This window comes from Aulostomus chinensis, chromosome 11, assembly GCF_037954235.1.
Source record: "Aulostomus chinensis isolate RoL2024-O1b breed Wild chromosome 11, RoL_Achi_v1.0, whole genome shotgun sequence".
NCBI lineage: Eukaryota > Metazoa > Chordata > Actinopteri > Syngnathiformes > Aulostomidae > Aulostomus > Aulostomus chinensis.
The window spans coordinates 23,077,406-23,097,252 of NC_141330.1; the positions used below are offsets into that span (position 1 = coordinate 23,077,406).

The 19,847-nt window shown below is 40.1% G+C and overlaps 1 protein-coding gene across 2 annotated transcripts in view; it reads right to left on the reverse strand.

The window, feature by feature from the left end:
* Positions 1 to 5,890: 5,890 nt before the first annotated feature.
* Positions 5,891 to 19,847, reverse strand: part of LOC147253796 (low-density lipoprotein receptor class A domain-containing protein 4-like) — a 193,745-nt gene continuing 179,788 nt past the window's right edge. For both annotated transcript variants that reach the window (XM_086219101.1, XM_086219102.1), the window contains 2 exons: positions 17,045 to 17,095; positions 5,891 to 13,462 (listed from right to left, as the gene is read on the reverse strand). In XM_086219101.1, coding sequence (XP_086075227.1) covers positions 12,893 to 13,462; positions 17,045 to 17,095 — 621 coding nt within the window. In that variant the 3' untranslated portion in view covers positions 5,891 to 12,892. The remainder of the gene's footprint in view (positions 13,463 to 17,044; positions 17,096 to 19,847) is intronic.

A 19,847-nucleotide genomic window follows, 5' to 3' on the forward strand; every position in this document is an offset into this window, starting at 1 on the left:
AAAAAAAACGTATCCATGCTTTTGTCACTTCTGGGCTGGATTACTGCTATTACTATCAGGCTGCACCAATTGGTCCCAAAAACTCTCCAACTCGTCCAAAACATTGCCGCCTGTGTGTTGACTAGAATTGGTCGAAGAGACCATGTCTCTCCTGTTCTGGCTTCTCTGCATTGGCTCCTTGTTAAATTCAGAATAGAATTCAAAAATTCTCCTTCTAACATACAAAGTCCTTGTTGAGCTGCATTTTGTAATAACGGTGCATTTTGTAATAAACGTCCAAAATGTAATAACTTTTTCATTTCATTTTGTAATAAAGCCGCATTTTGTAATAAACTGCCGCATTTTGTAATAAACTGCCCCAACGCATTTTGTAATAAATTTTGCCGCATTATGTAATAAGTTATAACATTTGGAGAAGATTGTTACAAAATGCACGTGCAACTTTTTTATTCTCTAGGAAATGTAATAACATGGTGCATTATGTAATAATACCTATTATTGTTGTTTGTTAAACAATGAATTTATACAAGAGTGACTTTTTGTTGTTTTTTATGCAATTTCCCTTAGAGCTATGTAGCCCAATAAATCTATGTATGACAGAACACGTTTTGAATTATATAGGCCAATAACTTGTGGCCAAATTCAAAGCTCTACATGGTCTGTCACTCAGCCAGGGAGGGGAGGGCGGGCTGTAATCTGATTGGCTGCTGCATCAGTTCTACAAAGATCATGCACTGCTTGCATGCTTAATTGAGACAGCCAACAGAGTTCAACATGATGCCAGGTATGAAAAAACTGTGTCAAACATTAGTGCTAGTACTTGGTCATGTGGCAGAGGGGCATGGAGAACATTATCTGAGTTTGGAGGGACCAGTCACACCATTTATAGAGCATGTTTTGGATGCTCAAGCAGGACAGTTATATGACAACAACACACTTTCACCACTGCAGCCTGCCTCACCAGATGAGTCTGACCCACCTATCCAGCCTGATGAGCCTGAGGACCCTGTTCTGACTACACCCCCTGTTCAGCCTGTCCTACCAACTGAAATGTTTCAGTCTATTATCAAAATGACCCTTGAGGATGACATGTCAATGCTTGGGACGTTTAACAGAGTGTCTCAACATTTTAAAGACATTGCAGATCGATTCCATCCATCAATCTATCTAAGGGAAACATTAAGCCAAAGCCTTGGGTTGGACGTCGTTGGAAAGCACACAATTAGTGTACAAAGGTTGTACAAAGCAGCAGGGCGCTTTGGTGGTGTGGCATTAAAACTCAAGGAGCTGTTTGGGAAACATTCCAAGTGGTTTAGGGCTTGGCTGGTAATTAGACATATTAGACATGGACAATTTGAAATTACGGATATATTTTGGAAATAGAAATTTTGTTGTTTGTTTAGCCTTTTGAGGCAATTTCATATTTGTTTAAAATTAATCTTAGTGGAGAAATTTGCTGGTCATAGCAGCTCTCTAAACAAGCAGAAGACACTTACGTTGTTTAAGGTAGAACTTATATTCATTGGTTCATTATTATTTTAAATTGGCCGCAAGCCTGCATGTGTTGGTTGCAATTATTGTTGTTGAAAGGTTCTATAAATGCATAAATAAAGCTGTTCTTTACCTATTCATCAGCGTTTCTATTTTGTATGTGCATATGTTAATGTTTATGAATGGATTAAATTTTGATACCCAGAGTTTTGTTCTGTATTATAAGAAGCATAATAGGTTTGTTGGATGTTTATAACTATTCTTGATGTGGTTTTGGTATCCAATAAAAAAAAATCTGGAATTTACAGAATATACTCTGTTAATGCAACCTTTGAATAGTGTACTGATAGTAATTGCTAAGTACTGCTACTAGGCTAATACAGTGATACTAATAATAGGCCTAACTTTTACAAATACTTTAAAGTAAAATAAAACACAATTAACAAACAAATAAACAATGCTTTAGAATTGTTATTACGTAATGCACCATGTTATTACATTTCCTAGAGAATAAAAAAGTTGCAAGTGCATTTTGTAATAATCTTCTCAAAATGTAATAACTTATTACATAATGCGGCAAAATTTATTACAAAATGTGTTGGGGCAGTTTATTACAAAATGCGGCAGTTTATTACAAAATGCTGCTTTATTACAAAATGAAATGCATTTTGGACGTTTATTACAAAATGCACCGTTATTACAAAATGCGGCTCAACAGTTCCTTAACAATCAGGCACTTTCAAATTTGACAGAGCTCATAGTCCCCTATTATCCAGCTAGAACCCTTCGCTCCCAGGATACAGGGTTACTTGTGGTTCCTAGAGTTTCTAAAAGTAGAATGGGAGCCAGAGCCTTCAGCTATCAGGCTCCCCTCCAGTGGAACCACCTCAAGGAGGAAAGCCACTCCTTCCAGGACGACCATGTCCAAATTCTCGACAGAGAGGACAGATGGTTTGAAAGAGGAGTTAAAGAAGCCATCCACGTCAGGATAGAGAAACCATCTTTGAACAGAGGAGGTGGACTGCGACATTTCCTTTCACCTATTTACAACCAAGTCCTTTCAAAGCTTCCCCAAAGAGTTCAGCTGAAAGACCCATGTGGAACGGCTGATGCCAGCACAGCCCATTAGCATCTGAGTGGTCGGTGAAACCCCCTAACGACCACCCCTGAAACTCCCTGACACTGCACAACGACTGTCGTTTGGAGAGGCCAGGTGAGTCTCGGGAGGGTCGTTTCCACCACAATAGCACTGACCACTCCCACATAGGTTTATAAGCTGGAGTTTCCACACTCTTCACTAGAACTGAAGAAGCCTCTCGGATGAGAGGTGAAACGTCTTCAAGATAAACTTACGTCCAGTTGACCAGATTTTACTTCGCTTCGATCTCCAGTGGAACCGTCTCCCAGTTTTGGTCCAGGATGCAGACACCCTCTCTACATTTAAGAGCAGACTTAAGACCTTTCTTTTTGATCAGGCTTATAGTTAGGGCTGCTTAGGCTAGCCCTTACATATGCTGCTATAGCGTTAGGCTGCTGGGGGATCTCCCATGGTGCCTCCTTCCTTTTTTTCCCCCTTGAGCCTGGATCTGCTCGACGTTCTTGCCTGTTAATAGGAGGGTTTTTTGTTGGGATGTACTTGTTCATGGAGAATTGTTGGGTGTAAATTCATTGAAGGAGCGTGGTACTAGACCTGTTCTACTTGTAAAGTGTCATGAGATAACTTTTGTTGTGGTTTGGTGCTATACAAATAAAATGAATTTGACTTGACTTAATGAGTCAGTCATTAATGACTGTCTACTTTTGTGTTTTTAATTGTGAGAATTTTAAGCAATTTCAAAAGCTTTCAAAACAATACTATCTTTGTAAACTTTGAATTGTGATTGGATTTGTTTCAATAAGGACATTTTAACTGTGGTTTATCGGTAACTTGCATCTGTACTCACGTTTAACATTTCATCCTGGAACAGGACCCCCAAACACAAAATCCTTTCGCACAACTGATCTTTTAATTGAGTATTGTCATGTTTTACTTGTCAATTACAGTTTTTAACTGTGTGTATTGTGTTCTTCAATGCTTGAATGTGCACTGCTAAGCCTGTCAAGGAAAACTTTCTGTTCCTTGTGACAAAAGTTTTCAGAATTTGGAGACTTTTTCAATTCTGTTTTACTATAATATACACAATCTTCTTTTATGAATAGCTAGAATTTTATATAACTGAGGGTGTACCTCAGTAGTGTTGTTAATGTAATGTTCTTTACTTTGAATAGTCAACCATACCTCACTGGACAATACTCTTACCAGCTTTCACCAGTATGTTGTCTGGCACATTCAAGGCAGTAAAACACTGGATCTCCTGTATGCAAATGCCAGAGATGCATAAAATACTACAGCTCTCCCCCCACTTGGCAGATCTGATTACAGCCTGGTTCTGTGAACCCCGAAGTATGTTCCCCTTGAATGAAGGCAGCCTGTCCACACAAGAACAGTGAGGAGGTGGACAGAGAGACTGCTGAGGCACCACGGGATTATTTTGGGACAACAGACTGGGATGTACTCTGTGAGACACATGGGGAGGACATTGATAATATGACAGAGTGCTTCACAGAATACATCAGTCTTGCGCTGCTTCCCCAAGAACAAGCTGTGGATCACCAGTGTCCTGAAAATACTCAACAACAAGAAGAGGGCTTTCAGGTCTGGAGACAGAGAGGGGCTGAGGAGAGTGCAGCATGAGCTCACAAAATGCTGAGGACATGCAAGGAGAACCCTCTACAGTTCGCCTATCAACACCATTTAGGAGTTGAGTTCGCCATCGTCTTACCTGCTACAATGAGCCTATAGGAGCCACATCTGTTTATTTGTCTGTCTCTTGGGTTTTCGTCAGGTCTCCACTCATCTCACCTCACTTCTTTGTTTTCCCACAGCATCCTTATTAGTTTCTTTTGCAGCAATTAAGTCATGTTTTGTTGTGACCTTTTTTGTCAACAAAATGGGAACATCACCCGAACATGGACCAGCGTATGGACAGCCGTTTACTGAGTGCGTCAAAAACAGTCTCTCACTTCCATGCAGAGTGACTAAAGGATGGCAGGATAGTCGCTAAAGAGCCCATTTACATCTGGATGGTGGTGGAGGCATCGCGAGAATCACATTCTTCGATTTCGCCAGTGCTTTTTATGTCATCCAGCCTCGATGAGAAGTTGCAGGGGATGGGTGTCAATGGCTCTGTGATATCCTGGATTACTGACCACCTGACAGGTAGTATCAGGCTGCAAATTTTTGAGACAGTGCACTGCATTCCACCATGGTGGAGAGGAGGGCATTGAAGAAGCTGCTATCCATCATGGAGAATGCTCAGCACCACAACCACACTATGGACAGACAACGAAGCACTTTCTTCAGAAGACTTACAGCTCAGCTGTCAAAGGGATGGATACAGGAAGTCTTCCCTGCCAAAATGCCATCTCCCTTCACAACAGTTCACTCCACACGATTTTTTTTTGTACCACTTGCACCTTACCACCTTTTTTTTTGGACATGAATTTGATTTTTATTGCAAAGTTTATTTTACTCCTCTTTTCCCTTTTCCTATGTATTTTATATCGTATATTTATTGTAAATAGTGTGCTCCACATTTTTATGCCCTGTGTTCTTAACTGTATGTCATGCTGCTGCTACATTTGTCTTACCCGGTTTTGGGATCAAGGCAAAGCAAGGCAAGGCAATTCTATTTGTAGAGCCTGTTTTCACAAACAGTTTGTCTCAAAGGGCTTCACATGGCATCATAACAACATCCTCTGCCCTTAGACCCTCACATCAACTGAGGAAAAACTCCATAGAAAACCCTTTTAACAGGGAAAAATCTGAGAAACCTCAGGGTGAGCAACAGAGGAGGGATCCCTCACCCAGGAGGACAGACATGCAGTAGATGTTGTTACAGACAAGAAAACAGTTAACAATGCAAAATGTGGGAAATATGGAAATGTTAATAACAGTGGTTTATCTGTACTCGTCCTGCTGAGTGATTGGAGGTATGTGATGGTGCAAGGAGAGATAGTGTCTGTACTTCTCATATTTGAACAGCACACAAATACAAGAATTTAAAATATTAATACTGACATTAAATTGTACTTTTAGCATTGTAAAACATTCTGGTTTGTGATTTGGAGTTTTCCTTATTTATTAAGCTGATCATTTGAATTAATTTGTAATTTTCAATTCAAAGTGTAGACATACTGTTATCTTTGCAGCCAAATAAATCAGCTGGTTTAGTAAGTAACAAACCTAAGAGGTTCTTTAAATATTTAGAACCAAGTGGAGAGAATTTTATTGTCTGAACATCACAAACAAGAAGTTGTATAAAAACGGGCAACAGAATGATCACTTTAAAAGTTTTATTCATTATGCTGTAGTTTGACTACAGCATTGGTACAAGCATAAAATCTTTGACTACAACAGCACTTAGAGCAACATTTTTGTTTTTTTCTCTTTTTTTTGTAAAAGTATTGCAAATACAGACCTTAGGCCTAAACCCTATTACATCACAATTTCTTAAATAAAGAGGCAAAAATACATAATTTTACCTCTGTGTTTGATATATATACACTGTATGGTCACTGAATACAGTCATATTTATATCTAGATTTAAGCACAGAGGGGGCCAAGAATGATTTATTTTGTAAATAAAGCAAACAGATGTTACAAAACCCATTACGTAAGCAGTCTGATGGTAACTGTCAAGTCAAAAATATCAAAAATTTATAGACAATATCAATATGTTCAAATCTGGAAAAATAAAAAGAGCTACTTGTTGTCAGCACTTGAGTGCAGACTTCTAATAAGTGGAAGGGACCGTGCTGCAGGAGTATTAAAGAAAATTCAGTCTGAGGCCAAGTTAGTTCTTCAAGCTACTGCAGGAAAAAAAAACAACTGTCAATTAAGAACACAGAGAGCCGAGCGTCACTCCATCAAGAGTTACAATAGAGACTTTTCCAAGTTAAAACTACAAAACTGCCACTTATTTAGTGCTTTGAAGAGAAAATGAGGCATTGCTATGTACATTTTCTACAGATAACAATGAACATGCTCTGCAGTTATTGTAAAATGGAGATTTTTTTTCTGAACATACTGTAAATGACTGACTGGAGATTAAATAAGACTTGTTTAAATATACTGTGCCACAGTTAACATTATAATGTGGAAAACAAAAGAAAATAATAAAAAAAAGAAAATTTAAATGAGATTTTGACACAAACAGTTTTGCACTTTTTCACCCTCTTAAAATCATCACATAAGTCATTTTTTCAAGTTTTTCAGAAAACAAAAAACTGGAGGCAAAACATCACAAGGAATTGATTTGGGCAAAAAAACAGTAACATTTTTGTCAAAAAAAATCACTTAGGCAATTATTTTAAGGAGGTGATGAACTGTTTGATACTGATGTAACTTTCAAAAAATAACAATAATAATAATAATTGTAATGATAATAATAATAAAGAACAATTTTCCTTTGATGGTTTTCCTGCTCAGACATGTAATCAAAAGTTGATGACTGTCCTGTAGATGAGCTGAAATGCTTTAATCACAGCCCAACATCCAGCTGGAGCTATGAGAGAGCCAGATCCACATCAGAGTGTGCTCAACACTTTTATACTTTGGCAAATATACAAATCTATAGCTAAAGTAATTTGAAATATTTATGAGACTGATGAAAACAGACATATTCTTGTGGACAGTGGTACAGTGACAGTGGACATGTGACACATCTGAGAAATTCTGCATTTTATTAAACAATTTACAGGGTGAGTTGAGAGGAAATTCAACAAGACCATTAATTCTGTTTTTGTGAATCAATTGGGGTTTAAATCAAACCATTAGCAAGTAGGTACATGATGGCAAACACTGAAATTTTGCTCTTATTAGGAATCCAGTAAAATAACCAGCTATCTTTCTTTTTCTCAGCAATGTCACTAATCCAGAGGTCACCTCACCTGTATCAGACTATATTTCATAGCAAAATATTAGAAGTACTAAGTATCTGTGTTGCAACCATATTCTAAGTACACATTGCAAACCAAGTTTTGTCATTAAAAAAGACAAAGCACATTTTCAACCTTAAGCAAATTTGATGATGCCCTCTTAAAATTCTTATACTGTCTATATATTATATTACATTATTCACAACTTTTTTGTGGTATCTACCCATTGGGTAGGATATGTGCATAATATATTTACGTTATATACAGCACCTTACAAACAAACATAAAGAAAGACGACTACAGAAAAAAGCACCGTTGGAAGTGAGGCACAACAAAGGTGGGAGCTTTTTGAGTGCAAGTGGGTTCCTATGTCTGCTCCACACATATCAAATTACTGGTTGAAATAGCTTCAGCTGCTTTATTAGGAGTGACTGCCCCTGTCTGGCATAATGGGAATGAGCAGGCTGGTGATCTTGTGGTTTGCTGACATGGAAACATGTGCACCACCGGTTATACAACAGTAACCTTAAAGTTCTATGTAAACCTTGAATTGAATGTAGCTTTTGTCAATTAATTTGCTCACGGAAGGCCATATTTAAGCTGTAATAATAACAGAAGAAAAATAAGTTCAATGTTCTCAAAAGTCTAAATCTTTTCCAGCACCTGTTACATGTGTCCACTGGCTTCAATCATTTTTCACATTTCTATTCCATTCTGCCAGACAGGTGATAACCCCCAAATAAAGTACCAGTAAGGATTCCAAGCAGCATTTGGACTGAGGTGTGGTCTGCTCAAACATGAACATTAGGCACCTTTTTTTTTTTTAAATCACATAATAGTAACATGCAAACCTCCTTGTAGAAAACATATAAATCATCTTTATATCCTCCATTTACAAGCTATGATTACACAGAAAGACCAAGCAGAAAAAAAAACAAAAGAGAGAAGGAGGAGCAAAGAGTGGAATTAAATGTGGGTTTGAGGCAGCTCCTAACAGTTAAAGGCCAAAGTGTTGGGACAATCTTAAAAGCAGCTGAATAACCCAAATGTTGATGTGTAATTAACTGAAGGAAAATCTCGCTATTTCTGTTTTTGTGCAGGTCTCAATTTGTCCTCAGCTGAAATAAAAACAAACAATAATCAATTTTGCCTTAATACTGAGGGTGAATTCACAAAAGGATTGCACAGGTTTTGCACCAGCTAAAAGCATGCAAATAAGACAAAAAGAACCAATTTAATTCACAAAGCAATCACAACAGTGAAATGCAGCTCTAACTGAGCTGCCAAGTGAGTAGCATCTCAATGTGCCGGTGCTAGATAAGATCTGCATGTATTTAAATGAGGTAATATGGATACATTTGGTGTAAACCTTGGCCCCTTTCTACAGTATGCAAACGAACATCATTGCACACAAAATCCAATTCACTAACACCAGTGGCAACACATTGCTGACATCTTTGTGTCCTCAGAGAATTTGTGTTGAATCTCTAACTATGTTAAGGTGTCCAACAGATGTTGGATGATTTTGAACACCAACAAATGAAACATGGTACATATTATAATATAATGTTAAAATAAAATAACAAAAATAATGGCAATATTTTTTCTTAAGGTGTTTGCCTGTTGCTCAGGATTTGCAGCTTGCGGTCTGAACATTTGTTCTCCTCCTCTCTGCCATTGTTCTTACTGTAATCTTGGTGCAAACAATTTATACTACATAGATAGTTGGAATTGGACTCAAAACTTGATGTGTGTTTGCGCAGTAATATAAGTGCAATATCAGTTGGACCTTGTTGGACCACAGGGCAAATAGCGGGTACAGGTGACGCAAAATTCATGGAGCTATCAGCAGGTGCAAGCCATTCTTTGTGAGTTCAACACTGAGACCCTTAGACTGCAAAGGGTCAGATGTTTCTCTTACTTTTGAGTGAATTGGGGGTGGGTGGTGGGATGGGGAAGCAGCAACAGTGATATAGTAGCAGTAGCAGCAACAGCAATAGCAGCGATGTAGTAACACACACAACAGTAGAGCTGGATTGGGCACATTGATCACACAGCAAGCACACATACATTTAAACATGCTGGTTTGCACACCATGGGACAGCATGGCTTGGGGGTAGAGTCGCTATCAAGCAACTGCAGGGTCGCTGGTTCAATCCTCACTTCCCCTGGTGACCATGTCAAAGTATCCTTGAGCAAAATACTAAGCCCCTAATTGGTCCTGATGGCCCTGTGATGGACTGGCGACCTGTCCACGGTGTATCCCGCCTCTCACCCAATGTCAGCTGGGATAGCTCCCCCGTGACCCTTAATGCATAAGCGTTATAGAAAATGGATGGATGGATGGGTTTGCACACCATGTTAACAGAAAAAGAAAGCCTTCTTCAAACTGACCTCTTCCCACTGAAATCTACCGAGCATGAAGTCACAACTGAACAGGGGTGCATCACTTTGTTCTTTGTTTTTCCTGTCAACTGAAAGTAGTAGTTTCTCAGTTTAATGTTTTAACTGGACTTCTCAGTATAAGGTCCCTGTGTTGCTTTTCAATGACCCAACGCATTTTAATAGTCAAGTTTGTATGAGGCAACTTTCAAAGTGAGCCAGGGAAGTCTTGCTGCTACTAAGTGCAAAATACTTAATTAACCCAAAATTCTCTGCACGGTGGGCTCACAGCAAGCAACCATTCACACTCACAGCCACACCTACGGTCAATTTAGAGTATCCAATTAGCCTAGTCCCCATTTGCATGTCTTTGGACTGTTGGAGGAAGCCAGAGTACCAGGAGAGAACCCATGCAGGCACAGGGAGAACATGCAGACTCCACACAGAAAGATCCTGTGCCCGAGCCGGGACTCGAACCCAGAACCTTCTTCCTGTGAGGCCACAGTGCCAACCACTGCACCACCATGCCGCCTTGAAGAAATATCACAAGGATATTAGGTTGCTTTCTGGGTGAGGCCAGAAACTTCTGGAACATCACTTGTAAATAATGTTATTTCTCTGTCAAAGTATGTCTTTTTGGATCTGTTTTGAAAGGTGCATATTATTAGAAAGAACCAAAGGGTGTGCAGTGAAGTACAGGCAGACAGTGTTGGAAAGGTAGAAAGTACTGAGAAGCGCAATGTTGGTTTTGGACATTTCATGGGATGTGACAAGAAAAATGGAATTTACGAAAAAAAGTGAAACAATGTGAGGAGTTCTAGCTTTGTTTTCCAAAAAATTTCACACTTCTCATTTATTTTCTGAGCTCTTCCTCAGCAGCTGACAATTCATATTGTAATGTAAGCTCTTTCATATTGAATTGATCATATTGTGATAATGACTATCAACAGCAGGTTGAGCTTCCAGTTAGGATCTATTGTAGAAATGGGATATTTCAGAGATGAGGTGGAGCTCTTGATAAGCCCATAATAAAGCCTATGAGGCATAATGTGGCATGCATATTTTCTACTTTTTTTACACTCATAATTTCTCAACCAAAAAAATAATGATCAAGCACCTCTGGTTTTTAAAAAAAAAACCTATGAATTCCAAAGAAAGCTGTGCTAATACAGACAGTGCCAAATATGTATGGGAAACTTATCCAAAGATATCAGCTAATAAATCATTGGCACGGTACATGCAAGCTCATGGGTTAAGAGACACACACACACACACACACACACACACACACACACACACACACACACACACACACACACACACGCACGCACGCACGACTACATTAGCATAGTGCCAAAAAAGTTTCAATCCAGTCTCCACTTTAAAGGGCTTGGTGGACTCTGCAACACTTGAATGCACTTTATTCAGCACATAAATAGAAGAGGGAAGATGAACAATGTTCACCAAAGACACTGTTATATATGGGGAGGGAGGGGCACTGCTGTTGAATGCAAACAATAACAGAGAGACAGAGAAAGCATGAGAGCAGAGAAGGCAACGATGAGCAGATACAAAGGCTAAATTTTCAAAAAGGTTTTTTTTCCATAAAAAAGGACCTTTCCATAGCCCTTTAAACTTCGACCACACCACAGTTTTCATTAAAACCTGATGCAGACATAAAACTTCACTCTTTGTTATCTTGGTCTCTTGGAAGCTTTAAAGAAGTTTTCTGTATTTTGTCTGTGGTTCACTGTGGCTGTTGGCAGAATGCACTGTAAGAGAGATGTGAGAGGATAAGTGGGGTGGGTTGGGGTGTTTGTGTGTGTTTGTGTGTGTATGTGAGTGTGTGCGCGCGTGTCAGGGCATGACACAAGAAATAGGAAGTCTCAGGTGTCCAGAGTGATCAGGACAGAGCTGAGATGAGACTCCGCTGTGATTGGGCAGCTGGATGGACAGTGTGATATGTTTGCTTTTTTGAAATGAAGCAATAAAGGTTCTTGGCTAACTTGACATCCAAGCAACTGGCCAGAATTTTTAAAGTATCATGCTGGATCTTGAAAAGCAGTTCTCATCTTTGCAGGGAATGACTGGAACATTTTAACACACTGTGAGAGGAAGTAGGGGATGGTTTGTCCACCCAGCTGTCAAGAAGCAGACTTCTTTCCTACTGAGGTTAAGTGTACTCAGACATGTAGCAGTAGAAGATCATAGTCTAACTGAGTCTCACTGTGAATGAAGTGATAGCAGACAGGGAAGCCATAGGCTGGGTACTAATATTTCTTGCAATTAAAAAAAAAAGGAAGGACAGAAGCTTAAAATACTTTTTGCTCAGAACCGTTTAAAAATTGAGGCTAAAGTCCAGTCACTCTTATCTCATTAACAGTTTGTTAATGAAACTGAGAACAAAAACACATCATCATCATCATCATCATCATCATGTAGCATTATTTCCCTCGTCTCTTTCACAAAAAAGATAGTGCAACTTTAGATAACTTCTTCCTTTTAGTGTTATGAAGTTTAAAGTCTTTTTTTTCTCTCACCCCTTGTTTTGCATCCTCATGAACCTTGGCACTAAGATTTGAGTGTGTGAGTCTCTTGTGTTTTTAGTAAGTCCTCGCTTTGTGCACAGATCCGGTCCAAAAAAAGGATTAAAAAGAAAATAACATCCTCAGTTCCTGGAGACAGAGTGGCAAACTGAGGGGGAGAAGGAGAGAAAATAAGTAAATGATTTCTATCTATGCTAACAGCATGTTCCTTTTTCATTAGAAAACAAAACAAAACAAAACAAAAAAAACAAAACACTCAATGGAGTGCATACTCCCTGTCCCATCAGTGACAGTCATTGAACATAGGAAAAGGACAGAACCAGAAATTGAAGGAAATCATGGTTCCAATCTTTCCTTGTTTTTGTAAGAGAAAACGTTATTTTTTGTGTATGGGAGTGCAGAGAGAAGATGAGAGAAATAGTGATGGAGAGACCACTGTTTAAAGGTGATTAAAGGTGATTAAAGGACAGCAGGGTGAGGAGAAGACAGCTCAATCACACCAGATCCTCCAGTTGGCCATCCTTGGCAGGTACTATTGTGCTTTCTGACTGGCTTTGCTGTTGGATCGTCCTGTTCCCCAGACCTATTGCCCCCCCCAGTCTCTGGTTATTGCTGTGCTGGTGTAGAAAGAATGCTGATCCAGGGTAGTGCCCCATCACCTCACTGTATGCTGGCGGAGGGCCCTCCATGCGACCATGGCTGCTGGAGTTGGCCACGCTGATGCCAGAGTTACTGCTTGGCGGTCTTGGACCACCTCCTCCAAATCCACCACCTAAGCTCCCACTTCCCCCCATGTCAATCAAGTCACTGTTGTAAATGGTCCGGTTGGGTGGAGCCCTTACCGACTCTCGGTTGAGCTCCATCTGCTGCTCAGGGTCACGGAGCTGTAGGGTACAGGGGCCCTGGTATGGCGGGGGCTCCTCACCATCCGATAATGAAATCGTGGGCGGCAGATCAATCTGGTGTTGCAGGTAGGGGTAGGTGGGCTGGAAGCGGCTGAACCGGTCACGTTGCATAAAGGTGGGAGCAGTGAAGCGATCTCTGGCCTGCGGAGCATATAATACCTGAGAAACAAAAGAGACAAAGAAGGGGCAAAGATGGAAGGTGGGAGAAAATGAGGCAGCAGGAGGGTGAGGGAAAGAAGCGGAGACCAAAATGAGATTAAGTAAATGGGGAGAAGGAGAAGAGACACAAGTATCAGCATATTATTATTATCTATTGTTTACCAAGAGCACCGCAACAAATTCCTTGTATGTGTAAAATCATACTTGGCAATAAAGCTGATTCTGATTCTGACTGCTGTTTGCAAGCAGGAAAGGGCAATAGAGTTACTTGTCACAATAGGTAAATATGTTCATATCTCCCCCCAAAAAATGTTACTTAAAGCCAACCTTGACATCCATGACATGAAGAATCTGCACATTGAAAGAGCTCACTGGGCTTTTGCATTGCAGCCTCAAACAGGTGCCCAACCCAGATTGATCAAAGTCAGATTTCCCCGTTTAAAGAGGAAAGAAGAAATTCTAAACTACCTTGGCAAAAGAAAGGCTTCGCGGGGGAAAACTGAAAGATCAGCAATGACCACAATGCACCTGGGATTCAGTGGAGGAGGTGATGTTGGACCTAATGGCCTAGGGACTGATGGTAAAGGTGATAGCACAAATGTTATCGCTTATAGGTAGGGGTTATAGCAGCCAGTGTGGGTGAGGAACATGATAGGAGCCAAGAGAGCACCAGGCTACAAAAACAAGCTGCAATTATTCAGACGTGTGCAGAGACCACAGAACAACTTCGAAGCTAAGAAACTCAACAAATGTTCTGAAAAGGTAATGTTTGGGCTCAGCTAAATCTTACGCCTATCAAGCTAGACATACTGAGTGAAATCATTGTGATATGGTCAAAATGAGAGTGTTTGTGTTTTCTATTTTTTATTTAGACTTTATTTGGCAGGGAGAGCACAGATTAATAAACATTACTGTAAATGTGTCTGCATTAGCCAGAGCTAATTTCCAGCTCTAGTCCCTGGGCCTCGGATGTTGAAAAAGCCACAGCTAAAGGAAAACATTTAGACAGCAAAAATGCATGCAATCAGTGAGTTAAGAAGACAAGTTAAGATAAAGTAAATAAATCAAAAATAAAAAAACACATCATGCAGTACAATATGTGAGAACAAATAAACATTTACCACATATTGTACTGTAAGTTGACACGTACAAACATGAACTCTACGCAGACAAAAACAAGAATCAGATATGTATGACAGCACAACACAGCACACACATTAATAGACACAGTAGCACATGCAATTCCAGGTATATGACAGCACACACATTAATAGAAGCACTAGCACATGCTGTAACGCCTACATTAAGAGTGCTAACACACACGCACGCACACGCACAAACACACACAGTCATAATACTTCTCGTATTATCGGTTCTATTTTGCGTTCTTGTTTTTCTGTAGTGTTGAGACTGCTTACTGCTTGTTTAAAAGGCAAGAGTGGTCATCTGATTTCAGTTGTAACTAAATTCAAGGTGTATGAGTGAAAATGAGTTCTTTTTTTAGCTGGGGCAAAAAAATTGTAGTAATAATGATTACAATAGTAATATTCACAATAGAAGAATGAAAAAATGTTAGTTTTTTTTTTTTTTTTACTAAAAAATGTTTTTTTTTTATTTGTACACTTTTTGATATAGTAATTTGTGATAACCTGTGGAACTTTGTATTGTTGATGCATTTTTTAACTCCACCAAGGACATAACATGATCATTAGCATTGTTTTGTGTGTTTACATGTTAGCAAGACAACTCCAAAAGTTGCCAGAAATTTGGTAGGATGATAGGAACATCAGGGGGAGAATCAATTAGATTTTGGAATTGTTCAAGTGCCCTCAAATTTAGATTTAACAGTGCCGCTCAGGTAAGCAGAATCAATGTACAACATGACAAATAGTTTCGTTCAGTAAATTGTAAATGATGATCCTGCACCTACTAATAAGTCATAAATTAGTTATTAAAGATAATCTAATGATACAGTAAGGTGAAGAAAATATCTGTGAAAACCAACAACATCATTCAGTAACCTGTTAGGTGTTGCAAACTATGAAACTTATTGTCCATCCCCACAGTTTGGATGAGAAGAACAAAAGCAGAAGATCAGGATAACTGAAATTAAGGAACTAAAGGAACAAGAATAGATTGAAACAAAAAAAAGGAAAGTTACTGAGTCAAGGAAAAGACAGACGGAGAAAATAATACAGTGTCACAGAGATAAAGAGTTAATGCCAGAAGAAAAGGGAGGAAAAAAGAGAGGGACACAGAACTACGAAGGGAGACAGACTGAAAGATCAATAGATAGACAAAGAAAGGGAGGACAGAGAGAGGTGTATAGTTGTTGAGGGAGAAGAGTGTAGCAGAGCAGGGGAGCTCTCAGATGGCTGTCTAGACAGTGTCAGGGGAGGTGCTGCTGATTAATGACCCCCCCCCCCCCCCCCCAAGTCACAACCACCCACCATCCTCTTCCTTGTATCCATCAGCCTGGCTGGCTGTGTCTCTCTGTGGCCTTTTCCTCCTTTTTTTAAGGTCTCTCAGGATGCTTTGACACTACTTCTGTCTCCCCTCAGCCTACTGCCCCTCTTTTTCTCTGGCTCCCTTACCTGCCATCCAGTCCTTATTTTCTCTCCATCCTCTTCTAATGTCTCTTTTTATCTATTCAATATATTTATACAAGTTCCTTTGTTGCCAGTATCCCCAAAACAAACCTAGACTGGTTCATCAACATGGGCATGAGGACCAAACAACACAGCTTGCCTTGTAATGGTTTTGATTTGATTTGTATGTCCATCCATTTTCTTCTGCTTATTCCTGTTAAGGGTCGCGGGGTGGGGGTGGGGGGGTGGAGCCTATCCCAGCAGCTATGGGTACACCCTAGACAGGTCGCCAGTCCATCGCAGGGCCAACACATAGAGACAGACAATCATTCACACTCACATTCATACCTACGGTCAATTTAGAGTATCCAATTGGCCTAGTCCCCAATTGCATGTCTTTGGACGGTGGGAAGAAGCTGGAGTACCCGGACTCGAACCCATAACCTTCTTGCTGTGAGGCGACACTGCTAACCACTGCACCACCGTGCCGCCTTGTTCTGTATGTGTCTCCCTTTAATTATTAAAAAAATGATTCATTTATTTTTTTAAATCATCTTATATTATCTTTTCCCCTCGATTCATCCACTGATTGCCTTTTTGCATATCTTCCAGTGCTGACGGCTAATGAAGATGACATGTGGGCCTTGATAATACAATATAGTTGATAATGATCTGTTTGTTTATTATTTTTATTACTATTTGTATCATTCTTTTGACCATGTGACATGAGGTGAGAGATAGGATGGCATGAACTGTGATGAGCAACTTGAAGAAGATTGTAGTTTTATGTCTGTTATAGGAAACAGCAGTGGTATAAGACAGACGTTTACATTTTGCATACAACTGCTTACACTATATAATTTAAGGACATTTCTTAAAGAAGCAGCGATGTACTTTTCTTTTTCTTTTCTTTTTTTGCAACGTACTTTTCAGCAGCAGGAGGGAGACAGACTGGTCAATTGTACAAGGGGGTTCTGTGTGTTGGTGGTCTTACCTCTGAGGCTCCCTGTCGAGAGCTGCTGTCTGAAGGCCACAGGTACCCATCCTACACAAGGAAAAAACATTAAGACAACATAGGTGCAGACTGCGCATTTAAGTGTCCCAGCTCTGAAGACATACCTGACTGAAACTTGTTAGGAGATTTATATTCAACCTGGAATCAGATTTCAACTGTCTCATTATTGAATATTAGATCATTTACCAGACCTTTACCTTTACTTTTTGAAATGTTGATAGGGTTATCATTATTATTTGTAAGATTAACATGTATGTAAGGTGATTGGTTTATTGTGAATGTCTGTACCCAGAGATTGGGAGGAGAAAGACACAGAATTGGAGACTGGGAGTGTTATTAGAGTCAGCCGGTCACTGTACTGGCAGCAGCTGCAGTTGTCTAATGATGTGTGTGAATCTTCAGGTTTTTTTTTTTTTTGCATGCGTTATGCCTGGATTTGCGCGTCTGTATCTTGTACTACCCCTCATGTACATCGCTTCCCCCCAACCGATCAAAGCAGAAGGCCGTCCCCATTGAGCCTTGATCTGCTCGATGTCCCTGCCTGTCAAAAGGAAGGTTTTCGTTGCCGCTGTTGCAGGATGTGCTTGTTCATGAAGAATTGTTGTGTGTAAATTCACTGAAGGAGTGTGGTATTAGATCTGCTCTACTTGTGAAGTGTCATGAGAGAACTTTTGTTGTGATTTGGCACTATACAAATAAAATTGACTTGACTTGACTTTTATGAAAGCAGACTGAACATACGTCTCTCAAAACAAAACAAAGTATCAGGGGTCCGTTTCACAAAGCAGGTTTAGTGAAAACTCGGGGTCTATTAACCCTGAAATAAGGAAAACACAGAGTTTTCCGTTTCACAAAGGGAGGTAACTCAAACCAGAGAAAGAGGGTTAACTCGAGCCTGTTTCACAGACAGCGGTAACTTAAGCTCTCGGTCAGTTACTGCAGTAACAGACGCTATGAAACTAACCTGGTCGGGACCAGGTTTTTGTCAATGAACCTCAAGTTTCTCGCTGTCTCCGCCCACTTTCCGAGCCACAAACTCCATTTGATTTCCGCATTCATTCATCAGCAGGCGAGTTTTTCAACTAACATGGCCTGTCCTTTTCTTGATGATCCTGTGGATGAAGGTGCAGCAATGCTGCGCAGAGAATTAAATATTTGTCAGGAGATGGTGATCAGACCGCGCATAGACGTTCTTGCATTTCCAGACAGTGTCGGTACCGTTTCACATCACAGTCCATCGTTTGCAACATCACCAGTCATAGTCATGCTCTCACGTCATATCTATATAGATCTCTCTATCTATCTATATAGATCTCTCTATCTATCTATATAGATCTCTCTATCTCTCTCTCTCTCTCTCTCTCTATCATGCCATATTACATTTTATGAAGGCACTAGTGTCTTGGGGGTTGGGTTCTAAGGATGACCTCCTTCAGCTACTGGCCTTCCTACACTCTGGCTTAGGGCCAGCTCCTGTGCCTCTGTTAGAGGTGGTGGTGCTGGGCCACCACCCGTTTTAGGGGCATCCGCCTTCTTTCTGTTGGCTGAGTAGAAGTCTGTGTTTGTTTAAATAGGCTTAATTATTTAACAGAACATGATATCGATGAAAAGACATTTGTGTATGAAACCAGCATTATGTTGGGGATAAAACAACTATTGTACACAGTCAAACAGCCACTTAATATTTAATTTACAATGCAGAACATGGGGTACGCCATGAGATGGTCTTACCTGTTTGAATAATGTTTTTATGCTTCATTTTATGTTGCTGCCAAGTGCGTTTCTCCCCCGCGGTATTGCATCCAAACGATATAAATTAATGCGCTACCATGTAAGCAGCTTCCTCCATGATAATCATGATTGCAAAGGACTACATTTAAACTCACGCATTGACCCGAGCAGCAATGTTCTTCCACGCCATCTCTCTCTCTTTTGCAGCTACAGTGGTGTTGCACTTCTTTTTTAACGCGCGTTGGAACTCTTCATATGATCGCATCAAGATTTCCACCTCCACTGACGTGAAAAACGAAGCTCTCCGCTTCTCCGTCACCATGGTGACTCGGTGAATCGGGGCTCCATTTATGCTGGTTTTTTAGAGTTGTCATGATCGTGCATTACCCCAGGTGAACCTACTCCGAGTTGATCAAACTGATTCAAATCCGCTGTTCTGAAACCGAAAATTCTGAGTTTTCCATCTTAGGGTAGATCAACTCGGAGATCAGGATTAAACTCAGGGTTTGATGAACTTGCTTTGTGAAACGGACCCCAGGTGTCTTTCCTGATCTGGTACTCTAAAAAGTGCCTGGATTGGCCCAATACAATATTACTTCGGATCTGACTGAGACATTCCTCACAAAGGGTTAGTCCATGCTCGTTATTCCAAGCTCAGAACATGTGCGCTATCTGATCATTACCCAAAAACTTTCTGTTGAGTTTAAGCACAACTTTTTGTTCCAAAACAGGTGATAAGAGGCTTTCTTGGAGCCAGTTCTTTGAATTCAGTTTTTTGCCCTAAGACTCCATCTCTGTCCTATTGTGCTGACACCTAAGTAGGATGGGCAGAACCAGAGCTTCCCTGACAGCACTGTAGTGCATTAAACATCAAGGCCTGAAATGACAGGTTGGGCTCTGAAGAAACCAATTCAGCAAGTCTTTCTAACAGACAGGAACAACACTGTTACCTTGGTGAAACTGGACAAACACTGCAACTAGGATGAAAAGGTGCACTTATCTCAGCGCATCTTTCCTGGGAACAGTCTGTGTTAAACCTATGTTTGTTCTG